Here is a 19,453-nt window from a genome sequence, read left to right on the forward strand (position 1 = left end):
GGTGGACACGGGGTTTGCCCTGAGCTCCATCGGGCGGTGGACACGGGGTTTGCCCTGAGCTCCATCGGGAGGTGGACACGGGGTTTCTCCTGCACTCCATTGGGCAGTGGACACGGGGTTTGCCCTGTGGCTTCTTGATCCATTTTCAGTTTTTTCCCAGGAAGCAGGTCCTTTTGTGGCGGGGGTGGAGTGAGGTGCTTCCCCCCGCCCCAGTTGCATAGCGGTCTCAGCATTGCCCACGACCCAGCTGTGGTCCAGCAGTGGGCAGCTTTGGGCAGCTTTCCTCATGTTTGCTCAGGAGCTCCACAGGCTCCTCCATGATGAGGGCTGGGTGGGTCTGGATCCTCGTAGCCAGGGATCCGTGATTCAGAGCAGCTTTTTCCTGAAGACAGATGAAGAAGCTGGGCCCACAGGAGCTCACGGGATAGGGCCAGGCCCAGGCTGCAACGCGGAGAGGCCCAGAGCCTGCAGGAACGGGCGAGCCTTGCCAACTCTGGCCTGGGGCGTTGGCTGTTCTGGAAGAAGTGGCCGAGAGGCTGAATTTGGCTTTGCTGGGTATGGGACCCTCCCGGGATATCCATGGCCCAAAAGGTGACACCTGGAGTGAGGGTGACCTGGATTCTGACTCTCCACATGGTTGGCACCCAGCCTGCTGACATCTGGGAAACCTTGAATCTGGATTTTCAGGGACCTTGCACTGCCGACCCCAGGTGCAGAAGGAAATGGGACGGCCCCTTTAGAGGAAGACAGCGTCAGCCCAGGCCTCAGGTCATTTCTAGAAATCGTCGTCTGGCGTGGGGTCCGTCAGACACAAGCAGAGGTAACCAGGCAGTCAAGGAGATGCACAAAACCCACTAGCCAGGGAAGCGGTGCCGGCCCATAGGAGCTCCCCGTGCTGCCCACAGGCCAATCACCCCAGCACAGTCCCTGGGAGGCCGGGCCAGACACCCGACGAAGAGCTGATGTCCCTGAAATAGGGCGTAGCAGCGTCAGGGGAGAACACGAGATGTGAATCTGAGAAATGCTGAAGCTGAACGGGGGAACTGAGGGGCGGGTTTACCAGCAGGCCGGGCAGCAGTGGACAGGAGGGAAGGAGGGAACGCGGGAGAGGGCGAGATGAGGAAGGGTCTCCCTCACAGAAACTTCAGAACGAGAGGGAAGGGGCTGGAAGTGATGATGACAGCAAAAGCATTTCCAAAACGGACAGAAGACAACCTGATGTTAAAAATGTGCGTGGTCTGCCGGGGCATTCGCTCTGGAAGATTCTTCACAGTTTCTCACTGGGTTAGATGTGTACTTGTAATGCAGCCCAGTGGCCACACTCCTTTATGCCAGAGACTCGGAACGTGCTGCATCCACACGCCCAGCAGCCACACTCCTTTATCCTGGAGACTCCGAACGTGCTGCATCCACACTCCCAGCAGCCACACTCGTTTATCCCGGGGACTCGGAACGTGCTGCATCCACACACACAGCGGCCACACTCCTTTATCCCGGAGACTCGGAATGTGTGTCCACACACAGACCTGCACGTCGTGCTCCCTGGCAGCTTAACTCACCATAGCCCAAACCAGAAGGACATTCCCCCGGGCTGCCCTTCAGCGAGTGAGTGGCCGGGCGAACGCTGGCCACCTCCCCCGCGTCCTCCTCAGCAACAGGCATGAGCTCTGGGTCCCTGCCGCACCCTGGGTGATCTCGGCAGCGCGATGGTGAGTGAAGAGGCTGGTTTCGAGGGGTGCACGCTGTGTCGTCTCTTCATCCCCAGGTGGCGGGGTAAGCGTGACGGAAACGGTTGCCCGCGGTGCAGGTGGGGGATCTGCCGGCAGGCCAGTGTCCAGAATCAGCGTGTAGGTACATCACATGGGTGTGTCCACACGCGTGCAAGGGGCTGTGGGTGAACTGCCCGTGGTGCACACCTGAGGGAGTTGTGTGGCACCAGCTCGGTTTTGACAATGCCCTTGGTTAGGTACAGTTTTCTCATTGGGAAACTGTGTGTATTAAAGATATACGCGTAGGAATGAAAAAGAGGCTCGTAGAAAACTTTGAATATTGTAAACAACACTGAAACAAGTTTTGCCAACGAATTGGAAAACTAAGGCAAAACAGATGTTTTTCTAGAATTGCAGCAATCCCAAACTGCCTTGCCAGCTTCATATAAAATGCAAATCAGTGGTCGGGGTGGGGCCGGGGTGGGCCCTGGCATGAGACAGACTTCCTGCTCCCCACCCAGACTGCACAGCCCAGGGCAGAGAAAGGACAAGGCAAACACACAGAAAACCACTGCAGGGGACGCAGCTGGATTCTTGGAAGAGATGAGTGTTGGGAACGGTCCTGGCATCCCGAAGGGGTCTGAAGCAGCCCCTAACCAGAAGGAGAGCAGGCGCCACAGTAAGGAGCCCCCAGGAACTAGGAGAGCTTGAAATTAAAAACATGAGTGAAAATCTAACAAAAACAGGAAGTTTGAAGACACAGGGAAATTGCAGAAGCCAGAGATGGGAAGAGAAGCCACAGCCTCCCGGGGCTCCGTGTGGAATCTCAGGGGGCTGCCTGGATGCCAAGTCCCTGTTTCACAGTGTGTGGTCCTGCAGGAGGACCTGGCTGCCCATGCTTTCTTGCCACTAGGGGTGGCCAAAGGACTGAACTCCAGCACAGAGGGGAGCAGGGCCTCTCCCTGCCATCCCTTCCCTGTCCCTGCTGGCCGGAAGCCAGCTGTGATGGGCGGAGCCTGGGTAGCCACCTTGGACCGTGAGTGGAGCCCTGTTGGGAACGGTGGAGCAACAAGACAGGAGGCAGGGACCCTCATGGCTATGGAGAGGGCCGCGGGCCACCTGCCTGCAGGCTTTGGCGTGGGAGGAAACTGAGCGCCTGCTTCATGTGTCACTGTTAGGAATTTGTGCCTCCTTGGGCAGAAACTTCCCGCATAGCTGTTTGGATGTCGCTGCTGTCTGAGTGCCGTGGAGGGGGAGAATGTGATACCATCAGCGCGGTCAGAGGAAGAACAGAAAGGATGTCGGGGCCTGGGAGGCACCCTGCTGTTAAGGTTCAGGATTGGGATTTTGCTGATACCATGGGTGGGGGATGTCACCCACCAGGACACAAGACTCAGCACAGTCCCCACCCGCCCGCTTTGGAATTGCCATAGGAGAAGGGTTTTCAGCCCAGCACTGCACATCTGATCAAACTGCTGAGCAAGAAAAAGGAAGCCCTGGAGCCCGGAGGCTGCGTCCGGTGTGGGCCGCGGGGCCTGGAGTGGCAAGGCAGCTCCGGGAGGGCACAGGACGCAGTGGTCCGCAACGACCTGCAGCCAGCCGGACAGTCACACTCCTGCAAGACGAGCGTCTCCTGGCCTTGGGGGTAGGGAGGCCGCCAGAAAGCCCCACTGGACAGAGGTGCTGGGGCTGTGCAGGAAACGAAGTGATAGAAATCCGGGAAAAACACAGAAGCTGGCGTTGTCATGGTGACCAGGAAAAACACACAGGCTGGCGTTGTCATGGTGACCGGTAAAAACACACAGGCTGGCGTTGTCATGGTGATGGAGTACAGGACAAGCCCCTTGGTCTCTTGCTGGCAGCCGGCACAGAGACAGGCTGCCGTGGGCTCTGACCTTAATACCGGGTCACAGTCGCTTCTAGGAGCAAGAGGACAGATACCCCATTACCGTATACTGGCACCTGTTTCCAGGCAGACTGCCCAGTGCCCAGCTGAGCCTTGGGTGCAGTGTGGCCCCCACAGTGCACGTCCAGACCCCAGGACCCACTCTGAGGTCTAGAAGATGATCAGTTGGGCAGTGTTGGTACCACCAAGAGTGGGCAGGACAGAGGACCAGAGACGGCCCCACCCCGCAGGACACAAGGACTTGGGCAGTGGCTTTTCAGGTGTGTGGGCTGAGAACTGGGGAGAACTGGGAAGTTGGTGAATTCTTGGGCCCCTGGGGTAGCCATTCGGGAACGGCAGCAGCTCCCCCAACCGCAGATGCTCACTGCCCACAGAAGCGGCCACGTGTTTGAATGAAGAGCAGTTAGAGGAACGTTTGCAAGAGAATGTGTTTACTCCCTGAGGTTATGACAATACAGAAAATACAACTCTTTCTGTAGAAAATGTGATACTATAGAGGAAAAGGTCACTTTGATTAAATGGCAATTAGAAATAACAACATTGCAAGGCCAGGTGCAGCAGCTCATGCCTATAATCCCAGCACTTTAGGAGGCCGAGGTGGGCAGATCACTTGAGGTCAGGAGTTCGAGACCAGCCTGGGCAACATGGTGAAACCCTGTCTCTGCTGAAAATACAAGAATTAGCCATGCATGGTGGTGCATGCCTATAGTCCCAAATACTCAGGAGGCTGAGGCAGGAGAATCTGTTGAATCCAAGAGGCAGAGGTTGCACTGAGCCAAGATTGTGCCACCGCACTCCAGTCTGGGCAACAGAGCGAGACTCCGTCTAAAAAAAAACAAAGGAAAAAAAGGAAGATGTAGTAAAACAAATTTTAAAAATAAAAACAGGTGAGAGATAGGGGTTGGGTATTTTCAATTTGTGTGCCAGCCTACGGGTGAATCTCTGATATAATCAGAGCTGGTGCAGGGGCCGTGCCTGTAATCCTAGTGTATCCAGAGGCCAAGGCCGGAGGATCGCCTCAGCCTAGGAGGTCAAGTCTGCAGCGAGTCATGATTACACCACTGTAGTCCGGCGAGATCCTGTTTGTAATATAAATAAATATAAAAGTCTGTGTATTCAGAGAGTCCTCCCAATCAGTAGAAAACAGAAAAATCCAAGCAGAAAATGGATGAGGGCGGTGGCGTTTGGGTACGGACAGAGCGACGTATGAGAACCGGGGTGCCCCTCCCGGGTTCTCATGGGTGCAGCAGTCACTGCCGGTAACCACTGGCCTGGCCCGCACTGAGCCCTGGCCCAGCCATGTTGAGGGAGCCTGAGCCTGTCCCTTCATATGGAATAGAAACAGCCATGCCAGTCTCGATGGTGCTTTGGCAGTTTCTCTGGAAATCTGAAACCTGCGGTCTTCGGCCCAGCCCCACCCTGGGCCTGCATGTGGCTGCGTGTCGTGGAGAAGCATCTGCCCTGATGGTGACCTGATGTGAGCAGCAGTTTCAGAGTAAGCCACACCTGTGCACGAGGTCTGGAAAGGTAAGTGCGATGTCATTGAGTCCTGAGCACAGGAGAAGCAGGTGGCGGAACTGCATGGCAGGAGTTGGGCCTGGCAGGCCCCTTCCTGACCCCCAAGAGCTGGCTGTCACCAGTAGCCTCCTGGTGTCCTGGAGTCTGTTTCCAGCCCGGTGGCAGCCAGGCTTCCTGGGCACCCGGCTTTCCCCAGGCCTGCTCTGAGCACTGGAGTTGAGGGCACTGAGCAGAGGGGGGCTGAGCCCCTGGCGGTGAAGGGGACACACCAGTGGGTATTGGCTGGGGGTGGCTTCTGGGAGGCTGCTGGGTCCTGCTCTAAAAGAGCACACCTGGCTGTACCCACCTCCTGCAGACTTCTTCCGTGGGAGACCGAGGCAGTAGGCGGGGTGGAGCAGCCATGTGGCAGCCACGAGGGGGACAGGAAGGTAGACCCCGAGGCTGGCGAGCCGCTGTGGCATCCTGGCCTGTGGACCTATGGGTGACGTGGCTGCCACGTGGTAAAGCATACACACTAGTGGCTCTGGCCCTGCAGCTGAGCACAGGCCAACCTGGTACGTGGCTGCGGTCGGGGCATGGGGTCTCCGAGCCGTGTTCAGATTCCTGTAGGGAGAACGCATTCACCTAATACGTTGTTAAAAATATATTCAGTAAGGAAAAGGGCAAGGTCCTGAAAAAAGTGTATTAAGAAACGTGCCCAGGCAAGTGAGTAAAGCCTCGTCAGGGAGGCAGCTTGCACTTCACAGCTCAGCTGGGTCTTCAGCCTCTGCAGCTGGTTGAGCGCGCCCAGAGCCCGAAGGAGGCCCTCGGCTGGCGCACGTTTCGTCTTCTCGGAACTTATCTCGATGAGATAAAAAAGCGTTCATCGCGGAAGAGCCAGCGCGGGAAGCAACCTTAAGGCCGCACACACGAATATTCTTCACATTCACATGAATCGATAGCCGTCTGATCCGAACGTGCGGGAGGGGACGTGCCGCAGTTCAGAATCGACTTTTCAAAGCCCATGGCCGGTGCTCAGGGTGAAAGCAAGCTGTTGCCAGCGTACACACGGGCCTGTGTGGTGTGGGTCTGTCCAGCCTGTCCGTGCCGAGCCTCTGTGCACACCGTGGGAGCAGCCCCTGCATGTCCAGCTGTCCGGGCCGGCCCCCCGGGCTCATGTCTGGCGCCAGGCCCGTCCCTTACCCCATGGCCCCCCTCCCTCTGCACCTCTGCCCGCCACTCGCACGCACAGCCCCTCCTGCCTGCAGTGGGTGCCGACGAAGCTTCACCTGCAAGCGACTCCCTCTTAGCTGCAGCTGCTCTGCCAAGCTGCCCAAGGTACCTCCTGGGTGTGTGGGCGCCCATCTCCAATCCACACAGCACAGGGGTCTTTCTGGCTGCATCGCTCGCCTCTACCCACGGCCGTGCACCAGTCACCCGCTGCTGGCCTCTGCCCGTGCTGTCCTCCTCGTGGCCTCACCCAGTCCACACTACATCAGGTCAGGTGTGGTGCACCAGGGGTCGCCCCGTCCACGCCGTGTCTGGTGCACCAGGGGTCTGCACATAGGCAGTCCAGAGCCTTCCCAGGAGGCCTGGGGCAGCCATCAGCCCTGTCCGTGAACTCATGAGTGCTACACCCATTCCTCTGTGATCTGGGCAGATGCCTCCCTGCCTCTTGCAGCCAAGCTGCTCCAACTTTCCCATCGTCCTGGAGAACGCCCAGGCCAACCCGGGGCTCCCCTGCCCTGCTGCCCAGCCTCTGCCATGGCCCTGGTCTGCGTGGTCCACCATGGTCCTATCCTCTGGTTCCCCTACAGTGGGCAGGAGGGAAGGGAGGCTGTGCCAACTTCAAAGGGAACCATCTGTTCTGGCCGAGCTGGAGGTCTGGGCACTGGAGGAGAAGGGCTTGCAGCTGGGTGGTGAGCATCTTCCTGGGGGCTGCCCTCATCCCGCCCATGTGTGTCTGCCCAACACCAGCTGCTCTACCCAGGGCCCGGGCAGGGTCAGCTCCCACAGGACACCCTGCGGTCCAGCAACCCAGGCACTCCCGCCCAGGATCGGCAGGCTCCATGCACGGCAGGAAGGGAGGGAAAGAGGCCGCCTAGGCCCCGGCAATCTCTGTGCTGAGCCCGTGGTGTTGGTTGGTCAGGAGTACCTGGGGCCCCGCTGGCAGGTGGTGGGTGGGAGTCACGTCCTCATGGGAGGCTCAGTGGTGTCTCCCAGGACTCGGACGTGCCTATGTGGATGAGGCCTGCGTGTCCTGGTGTCCTCAGCCATGGCCGTTTGCATAGAGCCTCTCTGTACCCACGGGTGGGCGGTGTCATGCACAAGTGTGGGATGCACATGTGTGGATGGGTGTTTTCGGGTGTGGGTAGATGCACAGGTGGTGCACACACACCCCCACCCTGTTCCCAGTGCCGTGCGTGGTTCTTCTGCCTAGGGTACTTTCTCCACCTATGTGCCTCTGCACCCCACGCTGCCCCGCCCTCCCTGGACTGGGGGTAACTGGGAGCCCTTGGTAGGGCGGGGTTGGCTGTGACCACAGCAACACCTGGTGCTGGCTGAGTGGAGGCGCCAGGGTTGGGCTGCTGTGCTGTGTGCCAGGTCCGCGTTTGTCGGAATTCGTTCCGGTCTAGAATTTGTCATGGAAACTGAAATCACAAGCATGACTGTTATGAACATAGCTCAAACCCAAGCCTTGCCAGCCATGCTGTGCCCGCTGTGGGCAGCATTTCTGGGCGGGTTCTCAGGTGACACGGGGGCAGTGTGTGCTCCTGTGGTTGTGTCCTTGTGGCCGGGTGGCCCCTGCCTGTCTCTGCCCATGTGCTTGTGTGCCCCGGGGACTTACCGCTTTCTACCTGCACCCCTGGGCCTGCAGGTCTCAGGTGCCCCGGCTGCCCCCACCCAGCCACACCTGCTCAGCATCCTTCCTGGGTGTGGCTGCACCCCCCCTCCTGTGTCCTTGCCTAGTGCGACCCCATTTCTTCCACAAGGCTGGGCAGAGTCTCATGGTGGGGCACACACTCAAAAGGAAACATCTCAGCCACCACAGTGGGAAGCAGGTGACTCTGACCAGTGCCAGCCTGCAGCCTACACATGGCTGAGGAGGCTGCGGCGGGAATTGCTGGGACTCGGGATGCCTGGGCAGGGGTTGAGGGGTAGCGCATGGTGGGGAGGTATTCACGTGGCCTCCCCCAGTGTCCAGGCTGGTGCTTGGGGAACAGAGCCTGAGGGCCACAGGCTAATTTCCCAGCCAGGCTCAGCCCCACCCCCGAAGGCCAAGCTTGAGGCTCTGCAGGCGCCGGGCTCAGCCCGTGTGTTTTCTCCTCGCTGTAGGTCCTGAATGAGGCCGTGGGGGCCCTGATGTACCACACCATCACACTCACCAGGGAGGACCTGGAGAAGTTCAAAGCCCTCCGCATCATCGTCCGGATCGGCAGTGGTTTTGACAACATTGACATCAAGTCGGCCGGGGATTTAGGTAGGCCGGCTCCGAATTCTCTCCTGTGCCCATTCATGCCAGCTCCATCCTGTCTTGCTTCATCCATGGAGGCTTCACTGCCACACCGAGGACCCCATTGCACATCGCCTGGTGTGGCTGGCGGTGGCGTGCAGTCCCATCTAGGGCCAGCGTGGGGCTGCAGCCATTCTCTTCCTCACAGAGCCTCACCTCGGGGCACTTCCTCTCTTTTGGGCAGTAGGAAATCCAGCTGCAGTTTCACACAAGACTGCATGCATGTCTAGCTGGTGCCCCTTGCTTGGGTACCGCGGCCCTGGGGTTAAGGGGCAGGGGCATCAGAGCATGGCTGTAATAGGGCTCATAGGTTTCTGTCCCAAGACAGCGGGAACAGCGGGGTGTGTCGCAACCCAGTACACATGCACTCAGCACATGGAACACACACACACAACACGCACATCTGCACCCATGCACATGCACTCAGCACACGGAACATGGACGCTCAGCACACGGAACACGCACATATCTGCACCCGTGCACGTGCACTCAGCACACAGAACACGCAGACTCATCTACACCCATGCACGTGCACTCAGCATACAGAACATGCACACACATCTGCACCCATGCACATGTAGTCAGCACATGGAACATGCACACACATCTGCACCCGTGCACGTGAACTCAGCACACGGAACACGCACACACATCTGCACCCATGCACGTGCAGTCAGCACACGGAATGTGCACAGTCAGCACACAGAACACGCATATGCATCTGCACCCATTCACGTACACTCAGCACATGGAACACTCAGAGGACACGCATGTCTGCACCCGTGCATGTGCACTCAGCACACAGAACGCACACAGAACACTCAGACACGTCTGTACCTGTGCTCATGTACTCAGCACACGGAACACTCACAGAACACACACGTCCGTACCCATGCACCTACACATGCACACGGAACGTGCCCATGTGTCTGCACCCATGCACAGACACCCATTAGAACAAACTCAGGGTGGTGCTTGGCCGTCCTGCGTGGAGCGCACTTTCTGTTTTCTGCCAGGCTCCATCTGTTTTTTTGTTGTTGGTGGTGGTTTTTTTTTTTTTTTTTTGAGACAAGTCTCGCTCTGTTGCCCAGGCTGGAGTGCAGTAGCCAGATCTAAGCTCACTGCAAGCTCCACCTGCCGGGTTCATGCCATTTTCCTGCCTCAGCCTCCCGAGTAGCTGGGACTACAGGCGCCCGCTACCTTGCCCGGCTAGGTTTTTTAGTAGAGATGGGGTTTCACCGTGTTAGCCAGGATGGTCTGGATCTCCTGACCTCGTGATCCGCCCGTCTCGGCCTCCCAAAGTGCTGGGATTACAGGCTTGAGCCACCGCACCCAGCCTCGGTCTGTTTTTTCTCCTCCTCTCGATGCTGGTAACAGGCAAGGTCGTACCCTGTCCTTGCCCACGGTTGGCCAGTGCTTCACGGTTTTGCTTCCCTTTTCCTAGGATACAGCATTGCAAAATCGGAACCGTCTGTGTTCCTGCAGGAGACGCAGGTGGTGTCAGAAGCCACACCTCCATTCGGGGGTCTCCTCCTGCACTGGCTTCAGCTGCTTCTGCCGGTGCCCATGGGCCAAAGCCGTGTGCCAGCCCCCTCCCGCCTTTGTCTCTGTGGCGGCATCCTGGGAAAGGCTGGCTGCGATGTCGGGCGCAGGCCTGGCTGTACGGTGTTGGGCGCAGGCCCAGCTGTGCGGTTGCAGGCCTGGCGCTTTCTGAGCGACCCCCGCTGTTGACCATTTCCGTTGCCCGTGGAGTTTCCCAGGCCCGGGCTCTGTTCTTCAGCCAGGGACAGTCTGGGGCAGCCCTGGGATCTGGCCCACACTCCGATGCCCACAGTCAGGAGGCCTTTCTTCCAGTCTCGTGTGGTGCTTGGCTTGGCTCTCCCTCACTCTCCCTTGTTTAACATTTTTATGTCCAAGTGAGTTGTGTCTGGGGGCTATGCGGGATCCCACCCTTGACCTTGTGCAACGCCTGCCCGCGCTGGCCCATGTCAGGCCCCCTCCCAACCCTCGGAACCCCTTGCAGAACCACATGGTCTTGTCCAGCCTCTGGGCATATGAATGCAGCCCTGTCCTGGCCTCCTGCCCCTTCCTTCTCCCCAGAGGGATGGACAGCCAGTTGGACGGCCAGTCGGACGCAGGAGTGCAATCATCTGAATGGGGTGGGAAGTGCCGTGCAGGGGAGGTGCTGGCCAGGGACAGACCAGGGATGAAGATAAATAGGCTCAGGGAGGGGCCCTGGCCGGGGAAGGGCCTGCCTCTGGGACAAGGCTGGGAGCGGGCAGTAGGGGTTACACATGGGTGTGCCTGACTGCTCGGGAGAAATGGGATGGATTTGCTTTCCAGGAATGGCTCCAGCTTCAGTGTTATTGACTGCGGGGTGTAGGGCATGGAGGGCGGAAGGGGCTGCGGGGGCCTGGCTTGGCCTGGGGGAGGCCTGAGGACGTGTGCGGATGTCCATGTAGGGGTGTGCAGGTGGGGCCAGCACCCAGATTCTGACCTGGCCGCAGCCTCCCAGCAGGAACCCCCTGAAGGAATCAGGGTGGCGAGGTGACGCAGGGAGACACGTGCTTGTCTCTGCCTGGGCTCCCAGTGCTGACTTGGGAGGGGTCAGGGCAGCGTCTAACGCCCCGGCCCCACCACACACCGAGCAGTTGCCATACGTGTGCTGCCACGTGAACCTAAGGTGGAGGTGGGGCTCCAGCCACAGGGCGCAGGCACCGGGCCAGGTGCTCTGTTGTCCGCGAGCCTGGGAGATGTGCGTTCATTTTGTGGCCTCCCAGGGTGGCCTTGGGGACATGGCCTTTGGCTTCTTCCTCGGGAAGCTTCAAACCTGCTCCAGCCACGGTGGCCCTGGTGTCCTCCCGGAGGCTGGGCCTGGCCTGGGGGTGACCACCGTGTCCTTGTCCCCACAGGCATTGCCGTCTGCAACGTGCCTGCAGCGTCTGTGGAGGAGACGGCCGACTCGACGCTGTGCCACATCCTGAACCTGTACCGGCGGGCCACCTGGCTGCACCAGGCGTTGCGGGAGGGCACGCGAGTCCAGAGCGTTGAGCAGATCCGCGAGGTGGCGTCTGGCGCCGCCAGGATCCGTGGGGAGACCTTGGGCATCATCGGACTCGGTGCGTCAGCCACAGCTCCGCGCCTGTGCCCTTCCCTGGGTCGGGCACTGCTGCTCTTCAGCCATGCCCAGGAGAGGCCCAAGGTGGGGTGGGGCTGCGGGTGTCGGTCCCAACCCAGGACAGGACTGAGTGCGTGCAGCACAGGCGCCAGGGCCCAGGAATCCCAGGCTGTGTGCCCTACGTACGCGGACGTCACAGCGCATACAGCCTCACACAGACGTCACGGCACACACATGGGTCTCACACTGGCCTGCACGGTTGTCACAACACCACAGCACACGTGTGGGCCTCAGACAGCACGGCACACACTGACATCACACACGGACGTCACAGCACACATACAGGCCTGCACAGATGGCACACAGATGCCACAGTACACATGACTGCATGGGCACACAGACATGACACATGGACGTCACAGCACACACATGGACCTCAGGCACACACACGTAATACACGGATGTCACAGCACACACAGCCTCGCACAGATACCACAATACACACATGGGTCTCACACTGGCCTACACGGATGTCACAGCACACACGGCCTGTACAGATATCACATACAACACCACAGCACACGTGGGCCTCACACAGACATCACTGCACACACAGACATCATGCACGGACGTCACAGCACACACGTGGGCCTCACACAGGCCTGCACTGATGTCCCACATGCCACAGCACACGTGGGCTTCAGACATCACACATGGACATCACAACACACACGTGGGCCTTACATGGACACACACAGATAACACGGATGTCATAGCACCCACAGCCTCACACAGCACACACATGGGTCTCACACGGGCCTGCACAGACATCACACGGACGTCACACACACGTGGACTCCCACAGGCATCACATGTGGACGTCACAGCACACACATGGGCCACACGGGGACATGCAGATGTCACAGGACATAGATATCACACGGCACACATGGGCATCACGCGGATATCACAGCATACACATGATGCCACGTGGACACACACTGATGTCATGGGCACATGGGCAGATAGACACGGGCGTACGTGTGGGCATACACATCAACCACGGTCTAGCACGCGCTCACCCCTTGAGGCCTCTGGAGCTGGCTGCGTGGGTCCCACTGGGGCCGGGGTTCGGGCAGCCGCGGGCTTCCTCTGCTGTCACCAGCAGCCGGCCCTGCCCCAGGGAGTGGTTTGCCCCTCCGTGACCCCTTGCTCTTCATTTGCCCACTCTCTCTGCAGCCGCCTGTCCTGGGCCCAGCACCGTCCTGGGTCCGGCACGCAGCAGTGAGCAGGCCCCACACAGCCAGGCCCAGGTTGAGCTCAGAGCAGCAAGCGTGTGTGTGTGTGTGTGCGCACATGTGTGTAATCCTAGAGTAGAGCTGTGTCTTGAGAGAGTGGAGCTGGGAGAGGCCAAGCGAGGTCACGGGGGTGCCTCTGGGCGGGGCCCAGGTGTGAGGTGGGAAGTGGGAAGGTGCTCCCGTAGAGGGTTCTTAGGGTGGGTGGGGGGTGGTGTCCCTTTTCTGAAGACCCCCCGGACACCTTGGCCCAGGTGCCTGTTTCCCCAGATCGTGGGTTCCTAGGAGCTGCCTGCGCCATTCCCCAGGAGGCCCCGTGGGGATGCGAGGACCTTGCCGTGCCGGGGATCCCGTTGACCGGCTGGCCCCCCACTTCCCAAACATCCAGGCAGCCCACTCCTGCCGACCGCTGTCCTTGTCCCGGCAGCGTTTGGGGAATCAGATGTTTCGGATGGTCTCGGTGAGGTGGACACACCTGGGTTGGTGGGAGAGGTTGGCTTACGGATGCGCATGGAACACGTGCTTGTTTCTTCCTGGACACATCTCTCACGGCCTTGCTGGTGCCCCCACCAGGACCCCAGGGCTGGCTGGAACCTGTGAGGATCCCGGAGCCCCGAGGTACCCATTCCTCATACCTCTGCCCTTCTGAGGCCTGGGCGGCCCCTCCCACCTCAGGGCCATGGTCCGTGTGTGGTTTGTTCAAGGAGGGAAGGAGGGAGGGTGGGTAGGAAGCCCAGGTCGGGGCAGAGGTCAGAAGGAGCCGGGGACTCGGGGCTCTGTGGACCTTCAGCTCCATGGGCTGTCCACCGGCCTTGTGCAGGGGCAGTGCCTCAGCTGTCTCCAGAGCAAGCCCACAGGGCGGGAGGGGCCTCATGTGTGCCGTGCCTGCAGGGCGCCACCTGTCCTGCAGCCACAGGTCTGACACCTCACCTGGGGTGTATGAGGGACTGTGGGATGTGGGGGGTTGTGGGCTGTGTCTGTGTGTGGCCAGGGATGTCTGTAGTTACCCTGGTAAGAGCAGGTGGGGGTGTTGTCTCCAGAGTCCTACAACCTGTCTCTCCTGGGGTTGGGGTCTGTGGTTCCAGCCCTGAAGGCCCCAGACCCTCCCCGTGGCCACTCTGAGGCCTGAGGGTGGCGCCTGCCCAGGCTGAGTGTGGAACTGGGCCCAGCCGGCTCCTCCCAGGGCCCCGTGCTGAGTGGGGGTTGGAGCACCCAGGTCAGGATGCCCTCAGAGGGCAGGGCTGTGGCCACCCCCTTCCTCGAGGACCCCACCTACCAAGGCCCCCCCCAAGGCCTGGCCTGAGGAGTGCGGGTGGCTCCTGGCATCCTGGGGAGTGCAGGGTGGACCTGGCAGGCTGTGGGGGTCTGCCATGGGCGTTCTCCCCTGCAGTGGCCCAGGTCGTCCTGTGGGTGCTCAGGCAGGCGTCCCTGGAGCGGCTGGGCTGCTTCCCTTGCTCTGGGCGCGGCCCCTCTGCCTGTGGTGAACTCGTGGTGACCCAGGCCAAGTCAAAGCTCCCTCGGCCTGGGGAGCTGAGGAGAGAAGTTCTGTCCTTAGGGACACAAGTCCCCTGACACTGCAGCCTCTACCTCGTGGACAGGGACCCCTACCCCGGCCTGGCCGCCCACCTGGCACCTGCGCCCCCCTGCCCCTTGCCCTTGTCCCTGAACCCCATCCCCACCCTCTGGGAGAGTCTCATGCTCTGGGCGGGGCCCGTGCTGGGCACCAGCCACTCAGGCTCTCCGGAGTGTGCCTGTCCCGATCTGCCCTCTGCTGGGCACACCCTGTGCCTGGGTTGTTCTTAGCGTGGAATCCACGCGTGTGGTGACTACAGGAACGTGGAAGCCCTGGGCAGTGTGTGGTTCACGGTGTTGCTGCCACTCGGTGCAGACGAGGGGGTGGCCGCTTCTGCTCTTCGAGGCTCTGGTGCTTGTGACTTACGTCTCCTTGTTTTTTTCTTTCCTTCCTCCTTCCCTTCCTTCCTTTCTTCTGAAAAAATGCACTATCTTAGGTGCACACAGGAAAACATTGTACAAAGAACCCGCCAGCACGTCAAGAGAGCAGGCTTCTGCACACAGCTCCCTCGGGCCCCCTTCATTGTGGCCCCGCCGCGGCCCCACAATGACCTGGGTCCCGCTTGCTAGAGCAGAGGGCCTTCCCCAGCTCTGCCGAGGTGGGGTCGCGGGCACACAGCCTTCTGTGTTGGCCTCCCGTCCGTCAGGGTGATGTCTCCGGGTCTCATCTCTGTTTTCGCATGACCCACAGTTTCTGATAACGTGAACACAGCACGATTCGCTTCTCCAGACTCTTGGTGATGCATTTTCTAAGCTTTTGGCCAATATCACAAACAAAACTTCTGTGAACATATTTCTGCCCGTCTTTTTTGTGCACATAGACGACTCGTGCCTCCTGGGTTTGCACCTAGGAGTGGAGTTTCTGAGTCCCAGAGCAGGACGTTTTGTTTCACGTGGAAGGAGTTGCTGTTCTTCAGGCAGGTGCACGGCGTCACGCTTCGGCAGCCGCATATCCTTGCCAGCACTCCGTGTTGGAGTCTGTGTAATTCTAGCCCTTCCAGCAGGAATTTTGTGATATTTTTATTTTAACCTACAGTTTCCTGATAACTGAGGGGGTCGAGCACCTCTTTGTACCCCTGGCCACTGGGAGCACCTCTGGCAGTCTTTTCCATGTTGGTTACGGAGCCCTCCTGTGGTCTGCGTCTGGTTCTTGTCAGATCGACATGCACTGTGGATATTTTTATAATTTCAAAATGTTTGTTTTTACATGTTTACCAATATCTCAGCCTGTGGCTTGACTTTTCACTTTCTTGACATCTCTCTGACGAGAACACATTTTCAGTTTTTATGAAGCCCAGCGTATCACCCGTTTTTTCGGTGAATACCTTTTGTGTCCTGAGGAATCTCTGTTTACCCCAGGGTCATCCAGGTTCTCTGTGTTTTCTTCTGGAAGCTTCTACCTCTAGGTCCAGGGTCTTCTGGGTTGCCACTCATGTGGGGTGTGAGGCTGGGCCGCCCTCTCCCGGGATGGCAGGCCCCTGCGGCACAATGCGCTGAGGCACCCTCCTTCCCATTGGCGTGGCTCCTCTGCAGAAAGGCAGTTGGCCACGTGTGAGTGGGTCTGTCTGGACTCTTCTGTTCCGTGGACCTGTTTTTCTTCCCTTTCTCCTGTGTTAACGCTGTCTGCACGGCTGTGAGCCTTGAGAGCTTCCACCATGTTCTTCACAAGGGTCTTGGCTGTTTTAGGTCCTGCTGTGCGTTCCCATTTCCATTCTGGAATCAGCTCGTCAATTTTCATTTTGTTGAGTCCTTAAAATCAGTTTTGGGAGCGCTGACTTCCTAATAATATTGAATCTTCGGGACACAAATACGATGTCTCCATTTATTTTGACTTTTCTTAACAGTGTTTCATCGTTATCAGTAGAAGGTTTCCACGTAGTTCATTAAGTTTATTGTTAGGCATTTGGCATTTGTAATGCTGTTACAAATTGTTGTTTTGTTGTTGTTGTTTTGTTTTTTTGAGACAGTCTCGCTGTGTCACCCAGGCTGGAGTACAGTGGCGTGATTTCAGCACACTGCAATCTCTGCCTTCTTTTTTTTTCTTTTTGAGACGGAGTCTTGCTCTGTCGCCTAGGCTGGAGTACAGTGGTGTGATTTCAGCTCTCTGCAACCTCCGCTTCCTGAGTTCAAACGATTCTCCTACCTCAGCCTCCTGAGTAGCTGGGATTACAGGTGCATGCCACTACACCTGGTTAATTTTTGTATTTTTAGTAGAGACAGGGTTTCGCCATGTTGGCCAGGCTCGAACTCCTGACTTCAAGTGATCCACCCGCCTTGGCCTCCCAAAGTGTTGGGATTACAGGCATGAGCCACTGTGCCCAGCCTAATTGTTTCTTGATGTTTGGTTATTAGTGGGTAGAAATACACTTGAGTTTTGTAAACCAACCTCATATCTTACAGCCTTCTAAATTCTCCATATTAGGCTGGGTGCAGTGGCTTGTGCCTGCTACCTTAGTGAGTTATGAGGCCGAGGCCGGAGGATCACCAGGAGTTAGAGACCAGCCTGGATGGCATAATGAGACCTGCCTCTGCCAAAAACAGATTCTCTTGAATTTTCTCTTGCACACACTGCTTTGTCACCTGCAGATAAACACAGCTTTACATTTTCCTTTCTGATCTCTGTGCCTTTTATTTCTTTAATTTCTTTATTTTTGCCTTTTTGCATTAGCTACAATCGTCAGTAGCAGTGACTTGCAAGTATTACTGTCTTGATGTGGGAGAAAAAGTTTTTGATATTTCACCGTTAAGTAGGACATTTGCGTTCGGTCTTTTTGTGGTCTAATTAATTGGTCTGATGTTGAGGTAGCCATCCCAGCTCTTTTGATCAGTGTTTATGTGGTATGTCTTTTTTCATCCTTTTAATTTCAGCTTATCTCTATTCTTATATTCATCATTCAGATGAATGGTCTTGCTCTGTCACTCAGGCTGGAGTGTGGTGGTGCAGTCATGGCTCGCTGCAGCCTTGAGCACTGGGGCTCAAGAGATCCTCTTGCCTTAGCCTCCGAAGTAGTTAGGACTATAGGTGCGTGCCACTGCAATTTTTTAAAATTCATTTTTTTAATCATTATTATTTTGGTAGAGACAAGGCCTTGCTATGTTGCCCAGGATGGTCTTAAACTCCTGGGCTCAAGTGGTCACCCTGCCTTGGCCTCCCAAAGTGCTGGGATGACAGGTGTGAGCCATGGCGCCTGGCTTCCGTGTTTGTGTTTAAAGTGTGTCTGTTATTACTAGTTTATAGTTGGTTCCTCTTTCTTTTTTCGGTCTGACAGTCTTTGCTTCTTGAGTGCTCCGTTCATTTATTTGTAGTGTGATTGCTGCTCATTTGGATTTCAGTGTCGTCTGGCTACATGTTTTCTGTTCGTCCTTGTTTTTCCCTTCTGGCCTTCTTTTATGTTAATCAAGTGTTAAATGATTCCTCGCATCTGTTGCTGCTTTTTAGTCTATACTGCTTAGTGATCGTGTTTAGTTTTACTTTAGAGATTAGGATATGCCTTCATAACTCACTGCCATCCAGCATAACCTGTGAAGCCTTGTCAAGGGCGGTAAGAGGCCTGCGGTGGCTCCTCTCACCCTCGGGCTGCTGCCCTCGGGCCGATTTTCCGCGTCTGTTGTGCGGAAAACCATACAAGAAGCTATTGGTCATGAGTCTTTCAAGGAATTTTTCAGTAATTTTTGTTTTTTAATATTGACCGACACATCCACCCTTTCTGCCTTGTTTATCCCGCCCCCGATTCTGGCTGTTGTCGGGCATCATGTTCCTGTAGCCTACAGACTTGTTAGAAACGTGGCTCATCAGCGAACGATTCCCTCCACTTTTGTCTGAAAAAGTGTTTTGCCTTTTTTTTTTTTTTTTTTTTTGGTAGAAGATAGAGTCTCGCTCTGTCGCTCAGGCTGGAGTGTGGTGGCACGATCTTGGATCACTGCAATCTCCACCTCCTGGGTTCACGCCATTCTCCTGCCTCAGCCTCCCGAGTAGCTGGGACTACAGGCACCCACCACCACGCCCAGCTGACTTTTTGTGTTTTTAGTAGAGATGGGGTTTCACCATGGTGGCCAGGCTGGTCTCGAACTCCTGACCTCGTAATCCACCCGCCTCAGCCTCCCAGAGTGCTGGGATTACAGGCGTGAGCCGCCACGGCCTGTTCTTTAAAAAAAGGTTTTTAATTCTTTTCTCTCTGCTTCTGTTTGGATGACATCTGCTGACTTTGAGCCCCTGCCTTCAAGCTCCCGATCCTTTTCTTGCTGTTAGCTTCGTCCAGGAGTTCCATTTCAGAGGGATGTTTTCGTTCTGGAATTTCTATGTGGTTCTTTATAGAGCTGCCATTCATCTTCCAGAATCCTCCATTTTTCTGCTGTTTACATCAACACTTGCTGTCATCTCTGAGCATGTTTATAGTAGTTATTTAGGAGCTTTTGCGGGCTGATTCCAGCCTTGGTCATCTGCGGGTCTGTCCGCCTCTAGTGTTTTGTTCTAATTAGAAGCCACATCTTCCTACCTCTTCAACTTGGATCATCATAATTTCTTATCATAAGCCAGACATCGTATGGAAAAGAATGGCAGAGACTAAAGTGAAGAATCGTCTCGCCCCAACAGCCACTGCTCTCCTGTGTCAGGTGTGGCCGACGCTGGCCTGCGGCTCTAGCTGGTTTTTGCCACCAGCAGCCCGACTCCCTGGGGCTTTCTGTTGAGCACAGTGGGAAACAGCGTCTTTTCTGCTTTCTGCGCTGTGGGAGGCGCCTTTCTCTGTGTCTGCTTATCTCCCTTGCTTCCTCCCTCGCCTGCCCATTCGGTGGGATCCCTGGCAGGGGGTGCTGACAGACGGGGGCTGTTGCTGCATCTGG

General features: G+C 57.1%; 1 protein-coding gene across 6 annotated transcripts in view; it reads left to right on the plus strand.

Annotated features, from left to right (window-relative positions):
* The window catches only part of CTBP1 (C-terminal binding protein 1), a 41,414-nt gene that overhangs the window by 16,083 nt on the left and 5,878 nt on the right, over window positions 1-19,453 (plus strand). For all 6 annotated transcript variants that reach the window (XM_026449208.1, XM_026449209.1, XM_031935389.1 and 3 more), the window contains 2 exons: window positions 8,449-8,593; window positions 11,539-11,745. In XM_026449208.1, the coding sequence (XP_026304993.1) occupies window positions 8,449-8,593; window positions 11,539-11,745 (352 nt within the window). The remainder of the gene's footprint in view (window positions 1-8,448; window positions 8,594-11,538; window positions 11,746-19,453) is intronic.

The sequence above is a fragment of the Piliocolobus tephrosceles genome, chromosome 3 (genome assembly GCF_002776525.5).
Source record: "Piliocolobus tephrosceles isolate RC106 chromosome 3, ASM277652v3, whole genome shotgun sequence".
Taxonomy (NCBI): domain Eukaryota; kingdom Metazoa; phylum Chordata; class Mammalia; order Primates; family Cercopithecidae; genus Piliocolobus; species Piliocolobus tephrosceles.